The sequence below is a fragment of the Hemitrygon akajei genome, chromosome 8, assembly GCF_048418815.1.
Source record: "Hemitrygon akajei chromosome 8, sHemAka1.3, whole genome shotgun sequence".
Taxonomy (NCBI): domain Eukaryota; kingdom Metazoa; phylum Chordata; class Chondrichthyes; order Myliobatiformes; family Dasyatidae; genus Hemitrygon; species Hemitrygon akajei.
Window position 1 is genome coordinate 134,965,023 of NC_133131.1, and position 27,128 is coordinate 134,992,150.

At 40.3% G+C, this 27,128-nt stretch overlaps 1 protein-coding gene across 1 annotated transcript in view; it reads left to right on the forward strand.

The window, feature by feature from the left end:
• Positions 1-27,128, forward strand: part of gpr158a (G protein-coupled receptor 158a) — a 598,627-nt gene that overhangs the window by 498,436 nt on the left and 73,063 nt on the right. Inside the window, exons 6-7 of the mRNA XM_073054683.1 lie at positions 5,908-6,017; positions 24,245-24,483. Of these exons, the coding sequence (XP_072910784.1) occupies positions 5,908-6,017; positions 24,245-24,483 (349 nt within the window). The remainder of the gene's footprint in view (positions 1-5,907; positions 6,018-24,244; positions 24,484-27,128) is intronic.

Sequence of the window (27,128 nt, forward strand, 5' to 3'; positions counted from 1 at the left end):
TTTGGAAGAGATGTTACCTCTGCATGAATATGTCAGGTGGCTGCTTGACTAGTCTATGAAACAGTCGTCTCTCTTTTGGCACTTGCCTGTGGTAGCCACCCAGGAGAGGTGATATGATGCCAGAGGCAGAGTGGTAAGGCATCCATGCTGGTGTGGGTGCTGCCCTCTAGTGTTCAGTCAGTAGAAGACAGGCTGGATTGCTTTGTCTGCAGACAGCTGCGCGCTTGTTCTTGAAAACAACATCCACGGACTCAGGGACTTGGGCTATATTATACTTCTTGTGTGACTATGTTTAATGGTGTCTTATAGGTGTTATATGTTCCTTGTGCTGTGATGACTGTTGATAATATATTTTGCACCTTGGCCCTGGAGGAATACTGTGTCATTGGGTATATTCATGGGTATTCATGTACTGTATGGTTGACTACCAATTCAACTTATTCATGAACATGAATTAGTCCCCAGATGTCAGGGAGTGGCAATTTGCAGGGTTCTCTTGGCTGTACCTGGTCATATCAAAGTCGGGTTCCTGGATTGAGGTTGGATAGCTCATTAAGTTTTATTCTTATCGCACATCATCACTGGTGCAGCCAACTGGTTTTAGAAGTTACATATTAGTGGAATGGAGACCTTTTATTGGAGACCTGTGTGCAGTCAAGGTGTTTCAACTGATTGTAGTTAAAATACACCTGTATCTGGAAGGTCCAACTCTGGTGAGTCAGTGTCCTGGCAAAAACTACACCATGAAGACAAAAGAACACTCCAAGAAACTGCAAAAAGATTACTAAAAAGCACAAGTCAGGAGATAGATACAGGAAAATATCCAAGTCACTGAATATCCCTTGGAGTACAGTTAAATCAATCATCAAGAAATGGAAAGAGTATGGCACAGCTGTAAATCTGCCCAGAGCAGGTTGTTCTCAAAAACTGAGTGGCCATGCATGATGGGGACCAGTGAGGGAGGCCACCAGGAGACCTGTGACAACTTTGCAGGAGTTACAAGCTTCAATGACTGAGATGGGAGAGACTGTGCATACAGTACCTGTTGTCCGGATGTTACACCGGTCGCAGCTTTATGAGAGAGTGGCAAAGAGAAAGCCAGTGTTGAAAAGAAATTCATATGAAATCTCAGCTGCAGTTTGCCAGAAGGCATGTGGGAAACTCTGAAGTCAGATGAAAGAAGGTTCTATGGTCTGATGAAACCCATTGAGCTTTTTGGCCATCAGACTAAAGGCTATGTTTTGCATAAGCCAAACGCCACACATAATCAAAAACACACCTTCCCTACCATGAAACACGATGGTGGCTGCATCATGATGTGGGGATGCATCACTGCAGCAGGCCCTGGAAGGCTTGTGGAGATAGAGGGTAAAAATGAATGCAGCAAATTACAGGGAAATCCTGGAGGAAAACCTGATGCAGTCTGCAAGAGAACTGTGACTTGGGAGAAGTTTTGTTTTCTAGCAAGACAATAACCGCAAGCATAAAGCCAAAATTACAAATAAATGACTTAAAACAATAAAGTTAATTTCCTGGAATGGCCAAGTCAGAGTCCAGACCTCAATCCAATTGAGAATTTGTGGCTGGACTTGAAAAGGGCTATTTACTCACGATCCCCACGCAATCTGATAGAGCTTGAGCAGTTTTGTAATGAAGAATGGGGAAAAATTGCAGTGCCCTGATGTGCAAAGCTGATAGAGACCTATCCACACAGACTCAAGACTGTAATTGCTGCCAAAGGTGCATCTACTGAATATTGACTTGAAGGGAGTGAATACGAACACAATCAATTATTTTGTGTTTTATATTTGTAATTAATTTAGATCAGTTTGTAGAGATCTGCTTTCAATTTGACACAAAATTCATTTCTGCTGATCAGTGTCAAAAAAGCCAAATTAAATCCATCATCATTCAATGTTGCAAAACAACAGAACATGAAAATTTCCAAGGGAGGTGAATACTTTTTACAGACACTGTATATTGCCCTGAAAAAGGACCATAAGTGTTCACCATATTGTATGTTCTAAAGGTTCAGGTTCAAACGATATGAAATATCAGTCAGTGAGGTTGGGGCAGTTAATGTGTGATGTCTAGGCACTAACTCTGTATTCATTGTCTCAGGTTATTCAATGCAGAGTATCTAGGTGCAGAGAAATGCATATTTTTCTGCTTGCCTAAATATAGAGTCAGTGATAAAGTCCAATTATTATAGAAGTTGCCACTGTCTGGGAGCTGCTTGCTGGTATTGGTTCCTGCATCTAATTTATAGAGAAAATTGTTTCAATGATGGATATTCCTAAGAATCTGGAACAAAAGTGTTGAAATAATAATATAATCTAATTACCTTCAAATAGAAGTGGTAGGAGAGTTGATCATCTGTTCTGGATTTCTATGATATTAGTCAGTCTCTTCCAAAGAACTAATTATTCTTTCATTTGCTCACCAAGCTGTCAGATAACAATCCATTCATATTGTGAATCAATTCCACCAGCTTTCCATCAGAATCTGTACAAGTTATTAATCAAATTAATCACCTATTGCCAAAGATCCAGGAACTCAGAGACAAAATTATGAAGTTAGAAAATGAAACGGTTTGTTAATAACCATAAAAATATGAGTATGAAACTCAGTTCTTAGGGTCACAAAATTTCAATGGTCCATCATACATCCATTATATGCATGGTCAGTCAATTGTTGTTAAGTCTGTGGCCTCATTGAAGTTGAACTTCACTTCTAAATTTTAAAGAACTTTGCACTGATTAGTTGTCAAATATATTTCACATTACAATCATTTGTCTTAATTGTATAACCTTATGCTTATGCACTGAATTGCTTGTTTTATCTTCCTATGTGATGATGCTATCAAACTGAGAAATAAGTACATGTTTACAAACTTGAGAATGACATTGTGATGCAGCTCCAGGGACCTGAGGTTAATCCTAATCTCAGGGGTTGTCTGTGTGGAATGTGCATGTTTTCTGTGTGGGTTTTCACTGGGTGCTCTGGTTTCATCCCATATCTCAAAGATATGCTTGTAGTTTATTTAGCAACTGTAAATTACCTCTTGGTGTAGGTAAGAGGCAAAAGTAATTAAAAAGGAATTGATGTTCTTGCAGAAGTTAAGTTACAGGACTGCAGGGATATCTAGAGGGGAGAATAAGACTCAGGGCACTTTGCTCTGCTTGGAGATGGCATGGACTAGCTGCCATTAACATCATCTGTGCCATTTCCTGAACTCATGTGGAATTCACTCATCAATTTTATCACCTTCTCTACCAACTTTCACTCTGCCTTCAAATTCACTTTGGCCATTTCTGGTGCTTTTTGACCTATTCTGGATCTCTTTGTCTGCATCTCAGGAGATAGCCTATCCAACAATATCTACAACTAGGAAGAGGGAAGATGCCAGAGTAAAAATGTGAGGGAAGGGGAAGAAGGATAGCTAGAAGGTGACAGATGAAGCCAGGTGAGTTGCAAAGATAAAGAGCTGGAGAAGTGGGAATCTGATAGGAGAGGAGAGTAAACCATAGGAGAAAGAGAAGGAAGAGAGGACCCAGGGGGCGGTGATGGGCGAGTGAGAAGAGGAAGGAGGCTAGAGTGGGGAATAGAAGAGGTGAGGGAGAGGGAAAATATTTTTTTACCAGATGGAGAAGTTGATATGCATGCCATCAGGTTGGAGGCTACCCAGACTATAAGGTGTTGCTCGTCCACCTTGAGGGCTGCCTCATCTTGGCACAAGAGGAGACCATGGACTGACATGTCAGAACAGGCATGGAAACCGGAATTAAAATTTTTGGCCCCAGGAAGTTCCAGCTACACCTACCTTGATTACACCTCCTTCCAACCTGTCTCCTATAAGATCACCTTTCCTTTCTCACAGTTTCTCTATCACTGCCACGAATGTGTTCAAGATGAACCTTTCTTTTCCAGAAAAATGGTTTCCATAGTAAATACAGCCAAACCACATTTTCCCCATTTCACAGAAATCTGCTCTCGAGCTTCTCCCCCAACCAAAACAGATTGAATTCTTATTTACAAAACCACTGTTATCATCAAAAAAGTGATGACTGAGGAGTTTAATATCAGAATCATATTTTACATAATATTATATTTACAAAGAAATCTAGACTTAAAAACTACTTGGTTAATTGCTTACTTTAGCCTTAAGTAATTTTGCTCACCAAAGAGTCCAGTTAAGACGGCACATCCCTGAGACTGTATTTTTGATCATTTGTTTTCTTTCTATGATTGGTACTTTAGTCGTTTTAGCTTCTGTGGTGTAGTTAGAACCAACCCTTTCCTCCATGGCATTCACTCTGACTACCGAGTTCATTTTGAAGACATTTTCAAAGGACTTCTGGGTCATTTCTCCCACAAGTTTGCAGAAGTAGTCCGGAAGAAGAATGCTAAAATTCTTCAGTAATATAGGTCATCAACCATGGCTCTTTTCTGGCCGACTGAGCATTTCTGTCATTTTCTGTTTCAATTTCAGATTTCAACACCCACAATATTTTGCATCTTTTTTTGTAATATAAAGCTATTTAGTGAAGAAGGCAAGCATTTTAATGCAATGTGCCTATGGAAACAAAAGATATATTGAATATGGTAAAGAGTTTCTCTTGACTGAATCTCTTCATATCCAAAGAAAGAGCTACAATGCAATATGCCCACCCTGATTCATTATGAATCTATATTTCTGGCCAAAATGGTTTCTAAATCTCTTCATTATTGGTAATAGCATAATAAATGAGTCCAGTGTCCAAACCTTTGTGGTGAAATGTCAACAGAACAATTTCCTTATCATTTTGTTTAGGTGGGATCAATAATATCTTCAACCAATAGATTTTGCCTTGACCAAGCTGATTTGTGGAAAGCTGAATCTGCCAGAAGGTCAGGTGGAGGCAGACAGAATCACAGCATTAACAATATTTAGATAAATACCTGAAAGATGAAGGAGGCTCTGGACAGTGTGCTAGAAAATGGGATTGGTATAGATAGGAACATAGTGGCCAAAGTAGACAAGATGGCCAAAGAGCCTGTTTCATTTATGATTCTATGACCAAACACAACCTTCCATATTTCACTGGCAATTATTTTATACATTTTTTTGCTAGAACTTTTCTGAATTACCTGCTGTTACATTTATCACAATGTCTGGTAAGTGGCAAAGTTAATCAATAATATTTCCATCATTGTCAGATTCCATGAACCACTGAGCTGTATAAACCATGTATTCTTGATGCTGAACATAATTAGCACTGCTATGTGTGAGAGAAAAAAAGCTAATGGTCTGCTGGTTTATGAAATATTATCCATTAAAAAATCTTTCACAGTACAGTAATGAGAAGACCATATACTTTATAAATAATTCTTGCCTTTATATATTCTGATGTATTAGAAGTGTAGTATTTTTTTTAATGTGTTGATGAGAACAACAATATAAATGTGGAAAATCCTAGCCCTCTTACCATTGTGTACCTAGAGACTGCAGTATATGATAATCAGAGGTGAATTCTGCCACTTCAAATGCAGCTAAAGGAGATTGAACCCAGGTCAGAGTGGAAGGAACCCCATTTCATTGAACTTGAGTGGTCATTGTATTAGGTGACTGATAAAGGGTCTTCTGTCTTTAAAAAAAAAAGAATAAGAGGGGTTTGACATGTCACTATCCTTGTTTGCCCGTACCAATCTAAACTGATATGTTTAATGTAACAGTAGCTTTGGAGCACTTTGCACACTGTGCTTTTCATCAAGACTGATGAAGGGTATCAATGTTGACTGCTCTTTCCTCTCCTTAGAGGCTGCCTGATGTGCTGCCTCCCTCCAGCATTTTGTGTGTATCACTGGATTTCTAGCATCTGCAGAATCTCTTATGTTTAGAAGTTAAGTTCTGTTTTCTTCCAACAGGTTGTTATACTCTACTTTGAACCAAGCATCTTCAGGTGTATTCTTCTACGATGGGTTCGTCTTTTAGGCTTTGCCATTGTTTATGGAACAATAACTCTCAAGTTGTACAGGTACTGTCTTCCAATATTTTGGCAACCTTCTTCTCAGCTGCCATTATGTTTGTGCCTACTGATCTGCTGTCTGAATGTAGATAATTTTCTACCAGTCTAATAAAGTCATAGAGACATATACTGTAATAAACAAATCATTTGGCCCAGCTTGTCCATGCCACCCAAAACACCCATTTCAATTAATCCCATTTGCTATATTTGGCCCACATCCCTCTAAATCTTTCCTCTTGTCTAAGTGCATTTTAAATGTTAATATACCTTCCTCAACCACTTCTGCTGGCTCCTCATTCCATTTTCTGACTATCCTCTGGGTGAAAAAGTTGCCTCTCATGTTCCTAGAAAATCTTTCCCCCTCACTTTAAACTTATGTTCTATAGTTCTTGATTTGACAACCCTAGGAAAAGGGCTGCACATTTACCCCATCTATGCCTGTCATGATATTATCCACCTCATGATATTAGACTCTGCCCCTATACTCCGAGGTTCAACCTGCTCAACTTCTCTCCATAACTCAGTTCCTCCAGACCTGGCAGCATCCTCATAAATGCTCTCTGCAATCTTTCCAGCTTAATGACAACATTCTTTTAGCAAGGTGACCAAAATTGAACGCAATATTTCAAATGCAGCTTATAAATGTCTTGTATGGCTTGAACATAATATTCCAGTTTCTATTCTCAATGTCCTGACTCAAGGTAAGTTTGCCCTAAGCCTTCTTCAACATTGTCTTCCTGCAGCATCACTTTCAGTAAATACCCTTATTAAATATTAAAATACAGTGGATTCCTGTTATTGGGACACATCTGGCCCAGTACATCTTGGCCCAATTAAGTAGCTGTCCCAGTTAGCTGAAGTTTCATGGAAATGACTAAAAAGGTATAAAAAACTATTTAACTGAGTAACAAATTATGTATTTAAATAAAATACAGAACAAGTTAGAACATTACTAATTCTACTAGTGTACTATAAAACTGTGTTTTAGTTCCTAATAGTTATCCAATGTACTCTGCCATGTTCTTTTGATTGATTGTAAATGAACAAAGTCAGTGCTGACACCTAGTGTAGATAATGGACTGCGTTCATACAATGCTTCTGATGATTATATTCTCCAAATCTTCATTTTCATTGTAACATTCAAGATGATTGTCAGTACCTTCAAATTCTTGATAATTACTAACCTCTTGAAGTAGTAAAATTGTTTCATTTGCCCTCTCAGCCATTTTCTGTCATCTCTTAGACTCAGTGTGTGAAACTACAGTGAGCAAAACAGTTCTGAATTGTCTTATTGTTTATTCTTGACAACTCTCAGTGAGAAAAATCACTACTTTTTGAACACAAATGCATGCAACTAATGTTGTTTTAGAACTGTGCTGTAAGCACAGTGTACTGTCTAATGACCACACATAGTTAGAACCTGTTTGGCAACAGTCTCCTGCCCAATTAAGAGGCATAGTGTCTCAAATAAACAAAGGGAATCCTGGCTTTTTTTTGATTAGTTTTTGTTCTTTAAGAATTGTTCCAAATAAGTGGCTATCCCGATTAACCAATGGCCCAATTAACTAGAATCCACTGTATATGTTACGTAGCAGGCTGCAAAACTGGTATGTATTTTCAGGTAATTATTTTCATTCCTATGTCATATCAAGGTGAAAGTTTCTGCTTGCAATCTAAAATTTTCCATAATACTTAGAAATTATGATTTATCTGTAGGTTAATTGCAAATATGTGGCTGTTACAGGTAATGGTCTGCCCTAGAAGCTATCAATTATGTTATTAATTATTAATTCTGGTTAATTTATGTGTAATTTAGTGATTTAGAATAAAACGTTTAAAACTAAGTTCTAAATGCAGAATCATTAGAGGAAATTAGCTCCCAGCATTCACACCACCAATTATTGTTACATAATAAAGCCTTGGCAATGATGAGAGTGTTATTCTGTGGCATTCTAGATTTCTGCTCCCTAGCACTGTCTGACATTGCACTCTCCATCACATCAAATGAGCATTCCCCGACCTAATTGATCAGTTGCTCTTTAATACTGTGTGGGTTTGACAGGTGACATCCGATTCCTTTCCCCATCATAAAACCCTCTTTGCCTCACGTTCACTCTTCGCTGCTCCCTACTCCACCCATTCACCCCTTCCCCCACCCTCCTCCCCAGTAACCAAAGCCTGGGATTGACTCCCAATTATATCACTAAAGAGTTTATTAAAACTTTAAAATAGAAAGCTTATACTGGAAATATTGATTTTGATCAACAGAGTAGAAATAGGTGATATTTGGTCAGCTACTGATTATATATCCATTCCCAGTTTCATTTCCAATGAAAAATGAAATTCAGGAATGCTGTGCAACAAGAGATTAAAATCAATATCCTTCCATTTGCATTTTCTCTGAATAAATGGACAGCAGGGTAGCATAGTGCTTCGGATAATGCTGTTGCAGCATCAGTGTCCTGGATTTAATCCTGCCTCGTCTGTAAGGAGTTTGTATACTCTCCCTGTGACCACACGGGTTTTCTCTGGGTGCTCCGGTTTCCTCCCACAGTCCAAATATACACAGGTTAGCAGGTTAATTGGTCACATGGATGTAATTCGAAGGGACAGGCTCATTGGGCCGGAAGGGCCTGTTACCATGGCGTGCCTCTAAATAAATAAAATGTTTTTAAAAAATCCAGAATTGTCCTTATTTTTTCATGTTACCTTCTCCTGAAAGAACTAATCACCGACATACAAAAAAAAATTAATGAGAAGCTTGCCGTTGCCAATACCCACTTAAAAATCATTAAAAAATTACAGATGGGCACTGTCATTAATTAAGAAGACTAATGGAGTAGTGCTGTTTTGTACTTGGAAAAGACTATGCAAACACAGAGGTTATACTATATAAAATTTGCCTTTGCTGCGCTGGAAATGCTGTGAGCAGCTTCAGGCTCTGCGACTGCCACCTTTGGCAGCAAAGAGAAGACAGTACTCCGAGCTGCTGTCACATAACTTCAGCAACATTGTTCAATTCTAACCTCTGCTTGTCTCTATGTGCAGTTTGCACCACCTCTCTCTTTGACTATATGGGTTCTTCTTCTAGTAATGTTTAACTGCAGTTGGCAGATCAACATAAGGTGCACCTACAGAGCTGGAGTGTGGAGCAAAGAGTCAGGAAGTGCACCCACTTCATTTTAATCCCCCTCCCCCAAATATCAACAAGTCAAGTGTTTTTCAGAAAGTCAAAACACACATCTATATACATTATAATGGCGATGATATCCTACCAAATTTTCCATTTTAAGCTGCGTCTGCCCTAAAGATCTCAATTTAGCAATTAGATGTTTCCTTTGCACCTCATACGATCTGCATTCAAACAATATACGCGGCACCTTTTCCTGATAAGTGCACTCCCTACAAATGCTGGTATCATGCATATTAGTTCCAAGCAAGGAATTATGCACCCTAGTATGTTCAATATGTAAACGTGTAAATATAACTTCTTCCCTTTCCTTTCATCTTCTCATTGAGCTCCCACCATTTTATAAATGCAGTCCTGTCTTTTCCTTATCCCAACTTTGTTGCCACAGTGATTGAATCGACTTTTTAATTATGGTTTTCATCTCCCCTTTATGCAGAGGCACGACTATATTTGTATCCTTGTTTCTAGTAATTGATTGGCTAGAAGGTCTGTCATTGATTGATTGGCTAGAAGCCCCACCTTGGGCAAGGATCCATAAGAAATGGACACATAAGTCTAGGCCCTGTAGCCTCAACATATTTTGTTCAACCTCTGGAAGAAGGTCTGGCCTACAGTTTGAAATACCTGTTTCAATATTTGTCAAAGCCAATAATGAATTAGAGCACTGAGGTACTCAATGAGGATGTACTTCTTCAACCCATTCCAAGGCTGAAATAATGGCAGCCATCTCAGACATGAATAATGATATTCTGTCTAATAATCTTTTCTTAATAGTCACCTGAAACTTTGAAAAATAAATAGAGACGCCTGAATGACCTGTCACTAGATCTTTTGAACCATCTGTGTGTATATATATCTTGATCTTTTCTTGAAGGCTTCAATCAGCCAGAGGCAAAGCGGAAAACCATGGAGGAGTGTCAGAAGGGGGACACTGGGACCATATTGCACATTGGACAACACAAGATTTTCAACCCATTCATTTCCCATCCACTCAAAACTGACGACCTTACGAATTAAGTGCTCCCAACACTCTACTAACGTTGCCAATATTGGATGATGAACTTTATGTCCGCTTACGTTAAACTAATAAATCATTGCTAACTGTAACCTGTGTAGATCTAAAGGCAATTCATCCATTTCTACCAGTAATGCTAAAATTGGTTATAATATAAATCTCAATGCTTGAGCTTGAAATTTATCTAGTGGGCTTTAAGACCACTGGTGAGACTGGCCAATAAGCAGCACATCCATAGTCAAAACAGATCTGATTAAAGCAATATACATTGTTTTAAGAGACTTCCTCCTCTCACTCCAATCACACCTAACTAAGCACCTAAGCACATTAAGGGTTTTTTTACACTTCTCTAGAATTTTATTTATATCTACCTTCCATGTTCACTTTGTGTCCATTTAATATGTGGGTTAACTCCAGGTGCTCCAATTTCCCAAAGCCCCAAATTTCTCCAGCTTGATATGTAATTGGTTATTATAAATTGTCGCTAGTATGCAGATGAGCTGGTCTAAAGTTCAAAGTAAATTTGTTATCAAAGTACATGCTGTCTTCATTTTCTTGTGGGCATATTCAATAAATCTATAATAGAATAATAACCATAATAGAATCAATGAAAGACCGCACCAATTTGGGCATTCAACCAGTGTGCAAAAGACAGCAAACTGTGCAAATACAAAAAGAAAGAAATAATGATAAGTAAATATGGAGAACATGAGATGAAGAGTCCTTGAAAGCGAATCCATAGGTTGTGGGAACAGTTCAATGATAAGTGCAAGGGAAGTTGAGTAAAGTTGTCCCCTCTGGTTCAAGAGCCTGATGATTGAGGGGTAATAACTGTTCCTAATCCTGGTGGTGTGAGTCCTGAGGCTCTTTTAGCACTTGGAAGTAAGCATGACCTGGGTGTCCCTGATGATGGATGCTTGGATGGTGATTTCCTGAAGCATCACTTCATGTAGATGTTTTCAATGGTGAGGAGGGCCTTACCCGTGATGGACTGACCTGTATATTGTCAATATCGATGTGGAGAGAATAGATTGAAAGGACTATTATCAGGAATTGAATTGGTTTACCAGATAATAAGCAAAAATGATCTCCTTTGATATTGTAAGCAAATGTGAAAAATCATCTTATTGTACTTGATGAGAATGCAGTATAAGTTAATCTAACTAATCAATACCTGCACCTAAATTATGAGATGATGAGCTGTTTTAGTAGGCATGGGGTGATTTGATCGAAGTTAACAAGATGCTAAGGGAGCAGTTAATCAATACTGTTACCTTTTCTGCTAATTGGAGAGATCAAGATAGGGATGTGGGATCTCCAGAGCTTTGCAAATTGAAGTTAGACAACATTTGTACATATGTCAATGCCTTATAAATAATTAAGTTGAAATTCTAATTGTGTAGAATATTGTTTTATAAAAGAAATTAGGAAAATAGAGTGAAGACATATTCACTCAGTGACCTCATGTACCTAATAAAGTGACCTTTGAATGTATGTTTGAGGTCTTCTGCTACTGTAGCCCATCCACTTAAAGGTTTGATGTGTTGTTCATCTAGAGATGCTCTTTTGTACACCACTGTTCCAGCATGTGGTTATTTGAGTTACTGTCTCCTTTCTGTTAGCTGGAATCAGTCTGGCCATTCTCCTCTGACCTCTCTCATTAACAAGGCGTTTTTGCTCACAGAATTGCCACTCATTGAATTTGTTTTTGTCTTTTGCACCATTCATTCTAATCTCTGGAGACTGCATGAAAATCCCAAGAGGTCAGCAGTTTCTGAGATACTCGAGCTACCCCATCTGGCACCAACAATAATTCCATGATCAAAGTTATGTAAATAAAAACATTTCTTCCCCATTCTGATGTTTAGTCTGAACAACTTGATTATTTCTACATGTTTTTTATGCATTGAGATGCTGCCAAAAGATGGTCGATTAGATATTTGCATTAACAAGCAGGTATCTAGGTGTGTCTAACAGAGTAGCGACTGAGTGTATTTATAGATATCAGACCTGTGGAGTAGGTCATAGATTCGTCACTGAATAGCAAAACAGCCTCTGGGATTAAATGGCCTATCCTGTTTCTATATTTAGGTGTTTCAAAACTTCAGTTTTGTTTGGTGTTGAGGCTTGAGTGGAATAACTGTAGATTTGCATGCTTAATAGACAATAGACAAAAGACAGTAGGTGCAGGAGTAGGCCATTTGGCCCTTCTAGCCTGCACCACCATTCACTGTGATCATGGCTGATCATACACAATCAGTACCCCGTTCCTGCCCTCTCCCCATATCCCTTGACCCTGCTATCTATAAGAGCTCTATCTAACTCTCTCTTGAATGCATCCAGAGACTTGGCCTCCACTGCCTTCTGGGGCAGAGCATTCCACATATCCACCACTCTCTGGGTGAAAAAGTTTTTCCGCATCTCTGTTCTAAATGGCCTACCCCTTATTCTTAAACTGTGGCTTCTAGTTCTGGACTCACCCATCAGCGGGAACATGCTTCCTGCCTCCAGTGTGTCCAATCCCTTAATAATCTTATATGTTTCAATCAGATCCCCTCTCATCCTTCTAAATTCCAGTGTATACAAGCCCAGTCGCTCCAATCTTTCAACATATGACAGTCCCGTCATTCCTGGAATTAACCTTGTGAATCTACGCTGCACTCCCTCAATAGCAAGAATGTCCTTCCTCAAATTTGGAGACCAAAACTGCACACAATACTCCAGGTGGGGTCTCACCAGGGCCCTGTACAGCTGCAGAAGGACCTCTTTACTCCTATACTCAATTCCTCTTGTTATAAAAGCCAGCATGCCATTAGCTTTCTTCACTGCCTGCTGTACCTGCATGCTTGCTTTCATTGACTGATGTACAAGAACACCTAGATCTCGTTGTACTTCCCCTTTTCCTAACGACTCCAATTAGATAGTAATCTGCTTTCCTGTTCTTGCCACCAAAGTGGATAACCTCACATTTATCCACATTAAACTGCATCTGCCATACATTTGCCTACTCACCCAACCTGTCCAAGTCACCCTGCATTCTCATAACATCCTCCTGACATCTCACAGCTTTGTGTCATCAGCAAATTTGCTAATGTTACTTTTAATCCCTTCATCTAAATCATTAATGTATATTGTAAACAGCTGCGGTCCTAGCACTGAACCTTGCGGTACCCCACTGGTCACAGCCTGCCATTCCGAAAGGGACCCGTTAATCACTACTCTTTGTTTCCTGTCGGCCAACCAATTTTCAATCCATGTCAGTACTCTGCCCCCAATACCTTGTGCCCTAATTTTGCCCACTAATCTCCTATGTGGGACTTTATCAAAAGCTTTCTGGAAGTCCAGGTACACTACATCCACTGGCTCTCCCTTGCCCATTTTCATATTTACATCCTCAAAAAACTCCAGAAGATTAGTCAAGCATGATTTTCCCTTCATAAATCCATGCTGACTTGGACTGATCCTTCTACTGCTATCCAAATGTGTCGTAATTTCCTCTTTTATAATTGACTCCAGCATCTTTCCCATCATTGACGTCAGGCTAACCGGTCTATAATTCCCTGTTTTCTCTCTCCCTCCTTTCTTGAAAAGTGGGACAACATTAGCCACCCTCCAATCAGCAGGAACTGTTCCTGAATCTATAGAACATTGGAAAATAATTACCAATGCGTCCACGATTTCTAGAGCCACCTCTTTAAGTACCCTGGGATGCAGACCATCAAGTCCCGGGGACTTATCAGCCTTCAGACTCAACAGTCTATCCAACACCGTTTCTTGCCTAATATAAATTTCCTTCATTTCATCCTTTACCCTAGTTCCTTTGGCCACTATTACATCTGGGAGATTGTTTGTGTCTTCCCTAGTGAAGACAGATCCAAAGTACCTGTTCAACGTAGCTTTGCTTGAAGCCATGTCTCTGTTATTCCCACAATGTCATACTTGCCAATTTCCAACTGAGTCTCAAGCTCATCTACTTTATTCCTTATACTTCGTGCATTCATATATAATACTTTTAATTCGTTACTCCCCTCTCCTTTCATATCAATTCCTATTTCACTTGGCCATACTGTATGATCTCTTCTTGAGCTTTCTACTCCATTGATTCTGTTGTCCTTTTTAACTTTTCTTATTTTCACTTTCCCTTTAACTCCATCCTTGTATTTCCAGTTCATCCCCTCCCCCCCACTACTTAGTTTAAACACATCCGTGTTGCAGTGGCAAACCTGTCTGCCAGAATGCTGGTCCCCCATCTATTAAGGTGCAACCCGTCCCTTTTGTACAATTCATCCCTACCCCAAAACAGATCCCAGTGGTCCAAGAATGTAAATCCTTGCTTCCTGCACCAGTTCCTCAGCCACACATTCAGATCCATTATCTCTCTGTTCCTGCCCTCTCCAGCACGAGGAACTGGAAGCAAACCAGAGATAACAACCCTGGAAGTCCTGCTTTTCAGCCGAGTTCCTTGAAGTCCCGCTGCAGAATGTCCTTCCTCTTCTTCCCGATGTCATTTGTGCCGACATGCACTACCACTTCCAGCTGTTCACCTTCACCCTTGAGGATTCCCTGCAATCGGTCAGTGATTTCCTGGATCCTTGCACCAGGGAGGCAACACACCATCCTTAAATCTCGCCTGTTGCCACAGAAACCCCTTTCCATACCTCTTACTATGGAGTCCCCTACTACCACGGCTCTTCCTGATGTCTGACTCCTCGACTCTGCTTCTGCACCAATTTTCGGCTCGCAGACCTGTCCGCCTCTCAGACTGGCAGTATCTTCTGTCCAGACAGCTTCCAAGAGGGTGAACCTGTTTATGAAAGGTACATCCCCTGGGGTCTCCTGTACTTCAAGCATCCTTTCCTTCCTCATCGTCACCCCATTTCTCTCTTTCGGTATCCTCGGTGTAACGACCTCACTGTAGGTCCTGTCCAGAAAACTCTCGTTTTCACGGATAAACCTGAGGCCATCCAGTTCTTTCTTCAGTGCTGCAACATGTTCCTTCAGAAGCTGAATCTGGACACACTTTCCACAGCTGTAGCAGCCGGGGGCACCATCAGTGTCCCTGACCTCCCACATCATGCACGTAGCACACTGAATCAGCTTAGCGGTCATGTCTTCACCATCTCCAATTGTTCCTGGCGTAGTCTCTTCCCTCAGCCTCCTCGCCGAAGACTCTCGAGCCAAAGACTAGCACTTTTCACACCAGGCACTTCCCTCAACCAGGCCACTTCCTGATGGAGAAGCTGACTTGAGTCAGATGTAGGGCAGTCATCAGACCCAGCTCTAAAGGTCAATATTCATAACAGGTGGAAAACAGATTGGTTAGAATTTGCATGAACCAGCTCCCATGATTACCTTGAAAGTCAGGGCAGACAATAAGAACTTCATTCTTTATTTCAAAACAAAATCTTATTAAAAAGTGAAATTATATTATTTAGCAGTAATCCTCTTAGAAGTACATATTTTCAAAGAGAACTATAAAATGTATTTGTTTTAAACTTAATAGCACTGCTATTATAAACAGCATCTTGCTCTTCGAAGGAGCTGAATACTGTATGATATGCAACCTTGGATAGGTGCCATTCTAAGATTTGTGCCATATGACCAACTTCACTCAGTGTCTTAATTGCAAAATGTTTAAGACAGAATATTCCAGGGACTTTCCATCTACCTGTGGGGAAGAGCCCACAGAGATACAAGAGATTCTGCAGATGCTGGAAATCTTGAGCAACACAAATAAAATACTGGAGGAACTTAGCAGGTCAGGCGGCATCTATGGGGGAGGGGGGAATAAGCAGTCAGCATTTCAGGCCAAGATACTGCATCAGGGCTGGAAAAGAAGAGGACAGAAGGCAATATGAGAAGTTGGGGAGAAGGGAAGGAATGCAAGCTGGTATGTGATAGGTGAGAAGCAGCTGAAGTGGAAGTTGGATTGTAGTGGGGGGGGGGGTGAAGAGGTAGAAGAGGTAAAGGGATGAAGAAGGAGAAGAGGAGAGTGGAATGTGGAATAAATAGGAGTTGGGCAACCTGACATATGTGATGGGCAGGTCATGAGGGCTAAGGAGGGGATGAGAAGGGGTGAGAGGGTGACTAGAATGAGGGCAACAAGAGAAGGGTGGGGAGGAGAGGGGAGTGGCAGTAGAAGAGGCCATGGACAAACATGTCGGTCTGGGAATGGGAAGTCTTCCACATAGCCAACTTCCTCTTCACTTGGTCTCACATTTCACCTGCCAGTTTGTAGTTCTCCACCTCTCCCTCCCCCTTCTTCTTATTCTGGCTTCTGCCCCTTCCTTCCAGTGCTGATGAGGGCTCTACCCCGAAATTTCTTCTTTATTTCCCTGCGTAGATGCTGCTGAACCTTCAAAGTTCCTGCAGGATTTTGAGAGTGTTTCTGGGGAAGAAGAACTGCCTGTCTGTTTGATATGAGGCATTTGGGTGGAAATGCTACAACAGTATGTTACCTTAAATTACTAATTAATTGCCTTGTTAAGCAAAAGAATTTTGATATTTATTGAGATAATAGTTCAGAAAGTTTGATGGTCTTGCTAATTAGAAAGCAGATCACTTGTATAATCTGGGAGTCCAATTTAATGAAATGGCCACTATGTGAGGCAGATTTACAGTAGTTCCAGAGAATTTCACATAGGCACATAACAATGTAGAGTATTCTGAAACCGTTTTTAGAAATGTTGGGTGACCAACAAGGGATGTACACAGAGTAAAGTGGGCAGCATAGGATAGAAAAGAAAATGTACAGCCAAGTGTTGAGGTTAGCAATGTGCACTATTGCAAAAATAATACCATGTGAATGAGGAAAACATATGGGTTGGGAGATTATTGTAAGTCCCTGGAGTGCAGGAAATGAACTGTCCCACAAACTGTCCCTTTAGCCCACCATGCTGATCCAGACCATCACGGACCTAAATATACCAATCTACCCTCCTTTCTCCTGGCATTCAAGTGCTTGATTTGACTCTTATTAAATATTGTGAGAATACCTGTCCTTATGATAGAATTATACACAGTACTACAGCTGTAGTCTAACTAATGTTTTACAAAGTTCTACCATACACCCTAGCTAATGAAGGCCAGTATCCCATATTCCTTCTTACCCTTCTTATCTGTGCTGCCATCCCCTAAGGAACCATGAGCTTGTACTGTACACCAAAGTTCCAGTCTTTCTCAGTACTCCATGTGGGCCTTCATTGGCCATGTCCTAGTCTTATTATTCCTGCCAAAATACAACACCTCACATTTATCAGGATTACGTCTGCCCATTTTATTAACTCATCCAGTAGTCTTAGAATGTGCACCTCACTATCAACGCCAGCAATTCTCATGTCACCTCAGAACAAACATACTGATCAAACCTCAGAGAAACACATCTAATCATTAAAGTATTTGAGAAACAGTAAAGGCTCTGACACCAGTCCTAGTGGAACATTACAGGCTTCTGATCACAAAGTAACCCCTTCACCATCACCCTCAGCCTCCAAGGTCTGGTGAAAATAATTGTTCTTAGTTTGAAGACAGCTTTTGACGAAGTGAGATTAAAGACCCTTGTGGTAGACCTGATATCAACAGGCACCAAGAGAAAAACACTGCTAGGATTGGAATGATACATTGTACAAAGGAAAGTGGTTCTGCTTGTTAGAGATCAATCATTTCTGCCCAGGTTCTCTTGGTAAATTCCCTTAGCTGCTTCCTCAATGACCTTTCTTCTCTTATAAGTGGGGACGTTTGCTAATGCACAAATTTCAGTTCCCTTTGAAATTCCTCAGCAGATGAAGCACTTCATTCCTGCATGCAGCAAGACCTGGACAACGTTCAAGCATGTGCTGATAAGTGGCAAGTAACATCTGAGCCACAGTGTACCAGACAATGGTCACTTTCAAACAGAGAGAACTGAGCTTGATACTCTTGATGCTCAGAGACATTGCTATCCCTCACCTGTGAACATCCAGTTGGTTACCATTGATCGGAAACCCTATTGGCCTAGTCATTTACACACTAGCTATAAATGCAGATCACGTTGGGTATCCTGTGATAAGTGAATCAGTTCCTACCAGCCTTCCAATAATCAAAAGGAATGGGTCAAGTGCGTAGTGCAATACCTCACTAGTTGCTTGGATAAGTGCAGTACTAACAATTTTCAAGAAGCTCAACGCACTGCCCAGTAGAAAGCACCCCACTTCATTGCAATGCCATCAAGCATGCTGAGCTTTTATTCCCTCTACCTCAGGCATACAGCAGCTGCACTGTGCACCATCCACAAATTACATTGTGGTTTGTTACCCTGGCCACTCCCACAGATGCACTCAATTCCACAGCCTCTACTACCAAGAGGGTTGAGTGCTTTTTGTGCATGGGATATCTACTACCTCTCTAAGTCATGTAATTAACTGTCCTTCATTGATAATAAGAGAGTTTACATGTTGGAACTCCCTGTCAAGCAGCACTATATGGGATTAGCCTCAATCACCTCACCATCACCTTCTCTAGGACAATAAATGATGTGCTTGCCACCTTGTTCCTGCAAATCATTTGTGGAAATATGGTTTCATAAACAAGTCTGTGCTTTTAAAGAACCAAAGTATACCTTTATGCAAGATATGAATAAAAACAGGTGATTTCTAAAAGCAATGAGACCTCAGACTGGTCCGTCCAAAACACCAAGGGCTGAAGTTGGTTCAGACAGTGTTCTAAACAGATAGATTACTAAGCAATAGCATCTCTCATGTTTGCATAAGATAATTGGTTTTGGGCCATTGTTTCAACATTGCTTGCCTTTTCTTGCTTATGTGCAACCTTCTGAAAGATTAGGAAATTTTAAACAACTTCATACTTGGCACAGCACTTCTATGAGAGAATGACAAACTCATGGGTGTCCTCTGTCTCTATCTTTGCAGGGATGTAGCAAAAGGCACCTCAGAAGAACAGGTCACCTTCATATGCACATCCAATAACCCTGGTTACAGAACTGTCAATCAAAAATGTATTTTTAACAGATGCCAGGCTCATACCTTCAGGGCTTATTTTCAATCCATCAATCATTCCGGAGACAAGTCTAGGTGTTCACTGATTATGGTTCAATACTGAGGCAGCCTTTATGGTAGTAGATGCTTAAAAACCTGTCTCAAACACCTAATATATGGTAAAATATTCTATTTTCTAATATATAGAAACAATGTACAGAGGTGAAAGTAAATGAGTACAGCATACAAGAAAGTGGCTGGCCAAAGCACTACAAAAGGGTAAACTTGTTAATATGAACCCTACTGTCCTGTGAGTTGCTTTCACACCTGAATTCATGCTAAGTTGGACACAATGAAATTGAAAGCTTCTTTTGCCATAGCAAAGAGTTTGTCTACTGTTGGGGTGATTGTGGCTATCTTTTCATATTTTCTTCATTTAGTCAAAGTTAAAATTTGCAACCTACTACTTGAATGATGCTTGCAGCGTACTAATCCCATTGAAGAGATACTAAACGAAAGAGGGACATTTCTGAATCCCCGATTGTATCAGACATCAGAGAAAACATGGATTAAAAATGGTTACTTCTTAAAACACTCAGCAATTCAGGCAGCATCTGTACAGAGAGAAAAACGAAGATTTCAAGAGGTTTCAGGAAAAATAAACTTAGTCTAATGAGCCATGTCTCCATGTCATAATCCTTTAGATTTTAAATAATAGGCTACTGATGTGATGTTTTTGAACAACACCAAGTGATGAGAAGCCATTTTCTGCTCCCTTCTGGCTGAGAACAGGATAGTTAAATGCAGACACTATCAACCACTGTGTGCTGCATACAGTATGAAGTCACTCAGATTTTTGAAAAACAAAATCCCTGTGATAAAACTTTGACTATGCTGAAAGGGAAAATGCCATCTGACGTTTAGGAGGTTTTTCAGTTTAAGTCAGTCTATGTGATTTGCTGATGTGTGAACATCATGTTTTCTGTGGTTACATAAATGACCTTTATATGATGCAGACCCGTCACAAGGATTGTGTAATATCTTTACTCACTGTGAAGATAAAGCAGCTTAAGAATTCCTGCTTAGCCCAGGCTTTTGCTACATCTTCTTTTGATAGGCCTTCAAAGATATTGAAATAAATTCAAAAGGCACTGGCTAGTAACTGAGTACTGAAGCACTATATATTGTCCAAGCTCAGAAATGAAGTTTTACTTACTGAGCCCATCCTGAAGCTGAATGGTTTTGCATTGAGCTAGAGCAAGGTCTCCAGCGATGGAATGAATTGGTGTGAGTGGGACAGCATTAACTGCAGCTAGATATCTCTTCTCAAAAAAGTTAGAGAGGATTCTACCAAAGTTCACAGGCTGTTTTCAATTTTTCTGAGTATTCTTCATATTCAGCAACATGTAAAACTATTAAAATGGAGGCTTGTAACAAAAATAACATTTTTATGTGGATGCTTCACAGTGTGGTAAGACAAATGCTCTGCTCAAGACCACAAGAAATTGCAGAGACTTGTGCACATAGCCCAGTGCATCATGTAAACCAGCCTCCTCTCCATGGTTCCTCAATGAAAATGTGGTACCATTCTACACTTCCTGCTGCCTTGGGAGAACAGCCAATATAATAAAAAATATTGTCTCACCTCAGATATTCTCTCTTTACAACCCCATCATAGGCAGAAAAGCATGAAAACTTAAAAAATTGAACCATCAGGCTCAAGGACAGCTTATATTCCTCTGTTATGGCTCTTGAATGGACTCTTGTCTGATAAACATGAACTCATAATTTCTCAGTCTACCTCATTGTGGTCCTTGAAATTTATTTGTCTATCTGCACAGCACATTTTATCCAACTATTACATTGTATTCTGTATTCTTTTATTTTTTTCTCTTTCTGCACTACCTCAATGTATTCATGTTTGGAATGATCTGTCTGCATGGGATGAAAAATAAGCTTTTAACTGAAAACACAAAATGCTGGCAGAACTCAGCAGGCCAGACAGCATCTATGGGAGGAGGTAGTGACGACGTTTCGGGCCGAAACCCTTCATCAGGAGTGAAGTATGTTACTTCACTCCTGATGAAGGGTTTCGGCCCGAAACGTCATCACTACCTCCTCCCATAGATGCTGTCTGGCCTGCTGAGTTCTGCCAGCATTTTGTGTTTTTATTTATTTCCAGCATCTGCAGATTCACTCGTAAAGCTTTTAACTACCGTTCTACACATGACAATAATAAATCAATTACCAATTAGCAAAATAAACATATCCACTGGAAAGATTTGAACCAGATTTAAATAGTTTAAAACATATCCCAAAAAAAAATCCACTTCACTTTTTTTTCTTGCTGCTTTGAAACTCACTAATAGGTTGGAGTGTTCTGCAGCAGAATAATTAAGTTGATTTCCCGGTAGAATTCTGGCAAACTCCTGTCCACTGTTGGATTCCAAACAACTAGGAAATCACTGGCAAAGAAAGTTTGAAACTTACACACTCATCCAGGAATATGGAGCTTGCCAGCAATTCTAACAGCATGTGCCAGCAGTTCTGAACAAAACCCAGCAAAATCCAATGCTTCGCTCAATTTGCATATTACCATGTTGTTAGAATGGTACTGATGGACAAAACCCAATTTTGTAATGCTCTGACTGCTTACAGGAGTAATTAGTGGCACTGTTTCTGAGAGAATTTCCAAAGAATGAGCTGAGGCTTATCCCTGTGTGAATGCAGGTTGTTATTTGTCATTATATTTGCATGAATGAAAAGTGTATTTATTAAAACAAGCAGGCAAATCCACAGGAGTTCTTTAACTGCATAATGGGAAAATGTTTTCAGAATAAAAGTGGAAAAGTCACCTTTGATACCATTTTACATTGAAATTGGATTTGACATCACAAATTATTCTCGTGTGAGGAAATTGACTATATCAGGCCCTGTCGATTTGAACAATATCAACTGACACTGATCAAGCACTATGCACATCAATCTCAAAATTAATTAAAAGAAACAGTATGGCTTCAGATTAGAATCCCCTTTCTGACTTTTGATAAGTTTTAAATACAGCACTATTCCATCTCATTGTAACCTGTCAGATACAGAAAGGCTGGGGTAGAGTGGATATAGGGAGGATGTTTCCATTAGTAGGAATATCTAGGACCCAAGGGCACAACCTTAGAATACAGGGACAATCCTTTAATACTGAGAGATTCAGAGGTCATTTTTATTGTACAAGAAGTCTGTTCAAGAGTCTTCTAACAGCAGGACAGAAGCTGTCTTTGAGCGTGGTGCTACATGTTTTCAGGATTTGCATCTTCTGTCTGAAGGTAGGGTGGGGTGAGAGAGAACGGCCAGGATGGAGGGGGTCATTGATAATGCTCATTGCTTTCACCAAGGCAGTGGGAAGCATAAACAGAATTAATGGAGACTAGTATGAATGGTGTCAGGAGAACTGGGAAGAATTGCACGGAATATGATAAAGAACGTGTTGCAGGAAGGTAAATAGAAACATAGAAAATAGGTGCAGGAGTAGGCCATTTGGCCCTTCGAGCCTGCACCGCCATTCAGTATGATCATGGCTGATCATCCAACTCAGAACCCTGTACCTGCTTTCCCTCCATACCCCCTGATCCCTTTAGCCACAAGGGCCATATCTAACTTCCTCTTAAATATAGCCAATGAACCGGCCTCAACTGTTTCCTGTGGCAGAGAATTCCACAGATTCACCACTCTCTGTGTGAAGAAGTTTTTCCTCATCTCGGTCCTAAAAGGCTTCCCCTTTATCCTTAAACTGTGACCCCGCGTTCTGGACTTCCCCAACATCAGAAACAATCTTCCTGCATCTAGCCTGTCCAATCCCTTTAGAATATAGAGGAATAGAGGAATAGGACTAATGAGAACACTCCCGTGGGCCAGCATTGGCTTGTGATCTGTTTCCTAAAGAAATGTGAGGATTGTGAAGTCTCTGCTTCTATGGATGCTGCCTTGCCCGTTGAGTATTTTCAGCACTTCATGTTTATGCTCGTAGTTTCCTCTTCCCTATTAGGAAGTAGTTTGTGGTTAAAGTTGACATTTCAAATAAGTTTATGAACAGGCAGCTTAGTGTCATATATTAATGGAAGTCCTGTAGCCTTTAGAATGCTTCTGAACTATAGTTCAATTTATCTTATTCTCTGGAAGCTCTCTCCAACTATTTCAGTTAAAATTGAAAATCTCAACTGTTCTCAATATTATTTAAAAATAAAATTTCAGAATCTAATCAGCAGCCAGGCAAATATTACATCCTTCTTGAAGTGTGCCAACTTTTTCATTTGCCTGAGTTATCTCCGAACACCCACTGGCCATTTTACAATAACGAGCAGAACAATAATCAGATTTGCACTGCAAAAACAAAAGTGACTACATGATTGGAACATTGTAGCATTTATTTTCATGCAAATAGTTTAATATGCTGGGATATTTTTTGAGATGAGATACGTAATTACTCTTCTCTTCTAGGTGACTCATTTCAGCTTTAAGAATTCAATATTAAATTCAACAATTTCAAATAACAAGCCATTCCTGTTTTGTGTCTCTGATTTCTTGCACTTGTTAATTTCTTTCTTTCTTCTTCTAGAACTTAAGAACTCATTCATCTCCTCCTCCAGATGTATTTTCTGTAATTTACTACCCTGTGACATCACTCGCTTCACTCAACCTCTTCCAGGTTTCACCCTAAGGCAATCTATCCCTTTACTTCTCCCCACACCTCTGACCACTCCCACCCTTCAACACACTACACATCCTTTTCCATGACTTAACCCTCACTTAATTTTTCCTCATTCTGGTAAAAACACACATTCTCGCCTCACAAATGCTGTCTGGCTTGCTGAGTATTTAGATTTTCTGTGTTTTTTTTAAGATACGCACCAACTGTAGTACTTTGCTCTGGAATTTTTCATTTCTCTATTTTCACAGTATGTTACAATATCTACAGTAATTCCTTCCCAATGATGTAAGGTGACTATACAGAGGTAACTTTAATCAGAATGAGTGCTGATATTATTTTTGTTCTGTGTTTCAGAGTGCTAAAGGTTTTCCTCTCCCGAACGGCACAACGAATTCCATATATGACCAGCTGGAGAGTGGTGAGGATGTTGGGAATCATTCTGCTGATAGTTTGCTGGTTCTTGGTCTCGTGGACATCTGCAGTGTGTGAGAATTTGGACAGGAATGTCTCACTGATCATCCAGGGACAGACTGCAGATGGTCTGAAGTTCAATATGTGTCTGCTGGACCGTTGGGATTACATGATGGCCATTGGTAGGTCTGATTTTGGCTGCAGAGATCCCACAAAATCACTCAGTTATAATAATTCCATTTACTCTGCTCTTCTTTGACTCACACAATTCAAGCATTCTTCTAATTGTACAAAGACAGAGTCGGTTATCAAAGAATGTGGTAACAGCACATTTGGAAAGAGGTGAAATCATCGGACAAAGTCAGCATGGATTTGTGAAAGGAAAATCATGTCTGACGAATCTTATAGAATTTTTTTAGGATGTAACTAGTAGAGTGGATAGGGGAGAACCAGTGGATGTGGTATATTTGGATTTTCAAAAGGCTTTTGACAAGGTCCCACACAGGAGATTAGTGTGCAAACTTAAAACACACGGTATTGGGGGTATGGTATTGATGTGGATAGATAATTGGTTGGCAAACAGGAAGCAAAGAGTGAGAATAAACTGGACCTTTTCAGAATGGCAGGCAGTGACTAGTGGGGTACCGCAAGGCTCAGTGCTGGGACCCCAGCTGTTTACAATATATATTAATGATTTAGACGAGGGAATTAAATGCAGCATCTCCAAGTTTGCGGATGACACGAAGCTGGGCAGCGGTGTTAGCTGTGAGGAGGATGCTAAGCTGTGAGGGTGACTTGGGTAGGTTGGGTGAGTGGGCAAATTCATGGCAGATGCAATTTAATGCGGATAATTGTGAGGTTATCTACTTTGGTTGCAAGAAGAAGAAAACAGATTATTATCTGAATGGTGGCCGATTAGGAAAAGGAGAGATGCAATGAGACCTGGGTGTCATTGTACACCAGTCATTGAAAGTGGGCATGCAGGTACAGCCCGCGGTGAAAAAGGCAAATGGTATGTTGGCATTCATAGCAAGAGGATTTGCGTACAGGAGCAGGGAGGTTCTACTGCAGTTGTACAAGGCCTTGGCGAGACCACACCTGGAGTATTGTGTGCAGTTTTGGTCCCCTAATCTGAGGAAAGACATTCTTGCCATAGAGGGAGTACAAAGAAGGTTCACCATATTGATTCCTGGGATGGCAGGACTTTCATATGAAGAAAGACTAGATCGACTAGATTTATACTCACTGGAATTTAGAAGATTGAGGGGGGATCTTATTGAAATGTATAAAATTCTAAAGGGATTGGACAGACTAGATGCAGGAAGATTGTTTCCGATGTTGGGGAAGTCCAGAACGAGGGGTCACAGTTTAAGGATAAAGGGGAAGCCTTTTAGGACCGAGATGAGGAAAAACTTCTTCACACAGAGAGTGGTGAATCTGTGGAATTCTCTGCCACAGGAAGCAGTTGAGGCTGGTTCATTGGCTATATTTAAGAGGAAGTTAGATATGGCCCTTGTGGCTAAAGGGATCAAGGGGTATGGAGAGAAAGCAGGTACAGGGTTCTGAGTTGGATGATCAGCCTTGATCATACTGAATGGCGGTGCAGGTTTGAAGGGCCGAATGGCCTACTCCTGCACCTATTTTCTATGTTTCTATGTTTCTAGATCTCCTCAGTGGAAGTTATGAAATCAATAGTGAGCTAAAGACCATAAATGTTTATCATAAATATAATGGAGACTTATTAATGGAGTTATTTTAAATTATTAAAAAAAATATATTGCTTAACAATAAATATTCCTAATTGTACTGACAATTCCATTTCAGATTCAAATGCCTGGTTCCAATGAAGTAGTAAACTGTATTGATTTGATTACAGTAGCTGGAGAAAAAGATTCTAACATCTCCTCATCTCTGTCCTAAATGTCCAAGCCTGTTTCTTGAGTTTTAGATTGGCCTTCCTCCCCACCACATCAGCCAGAAGAAATGCTCTTCTTGCATTCAGCTGATCATGCCCCGCACATTTCATTTTTCATCATTTTCTAAGCTTCAGTGTATAAAGGTGTAATTAACCTAATCTTTGCTTGTACAATAGTCCCACCATCTCAGAATCATTCAGGTGAGGCCTCATTGTAACTGCACAGTAACTAGTACAGATAGATCCTTTCTTCAGTAAGGAAGCTAAATCTGTATGCCATACTAACTGTAGTAAAGCATCCTTCTCTTTAAGGTCCCTTGCAATGAAAGCCAACTTATCGTTTGCCTTCCTGTTTGCTTGTTTCACCTGTGTACTTGTTCTCAATGATTAGTTTACAAGGAAATCCTGTTCCTTTTGTATATCAACATGACCCAGTCAGTCTGGCACCATCTAAGTAATGATTTGCCTTTATGATTTTCTTACCAAAGTGGGTAACTTCACATTGATCCATGTTAGACAGCGATTGCCAATTATTTGCCTATCCACTTAACAGCTGCTATTCAGAAACGTGGCCACGAACTGAGTTGTCAGACAGAAGGAGATGCCTACAGCACTGCAGCTGCTAACAAACCTATTCCACTGGTCTCCCAAATGCTCAGTCCTTTGTGTGAACCGTACATAAGTCAGGCGTCTCTAAGCTAGGAAAAGATCTGTTTAGCGATTGTCACTGATTGTCATGGGTTGGAGGCATTGGGCCAAGGTGTATGGCTGGGTAGTGGGGCCACGGGTTCTTGCGGTGGTGGGAGGGTTAGGGTTGGGCGACCCAAACTGATGGTGTAGTGGAGTGAACTTGGACCCCTGGTGGAGAGAGGGCTCAGGTTTATGGGGGTGCGTAGGATGGTTGTAGTTGTT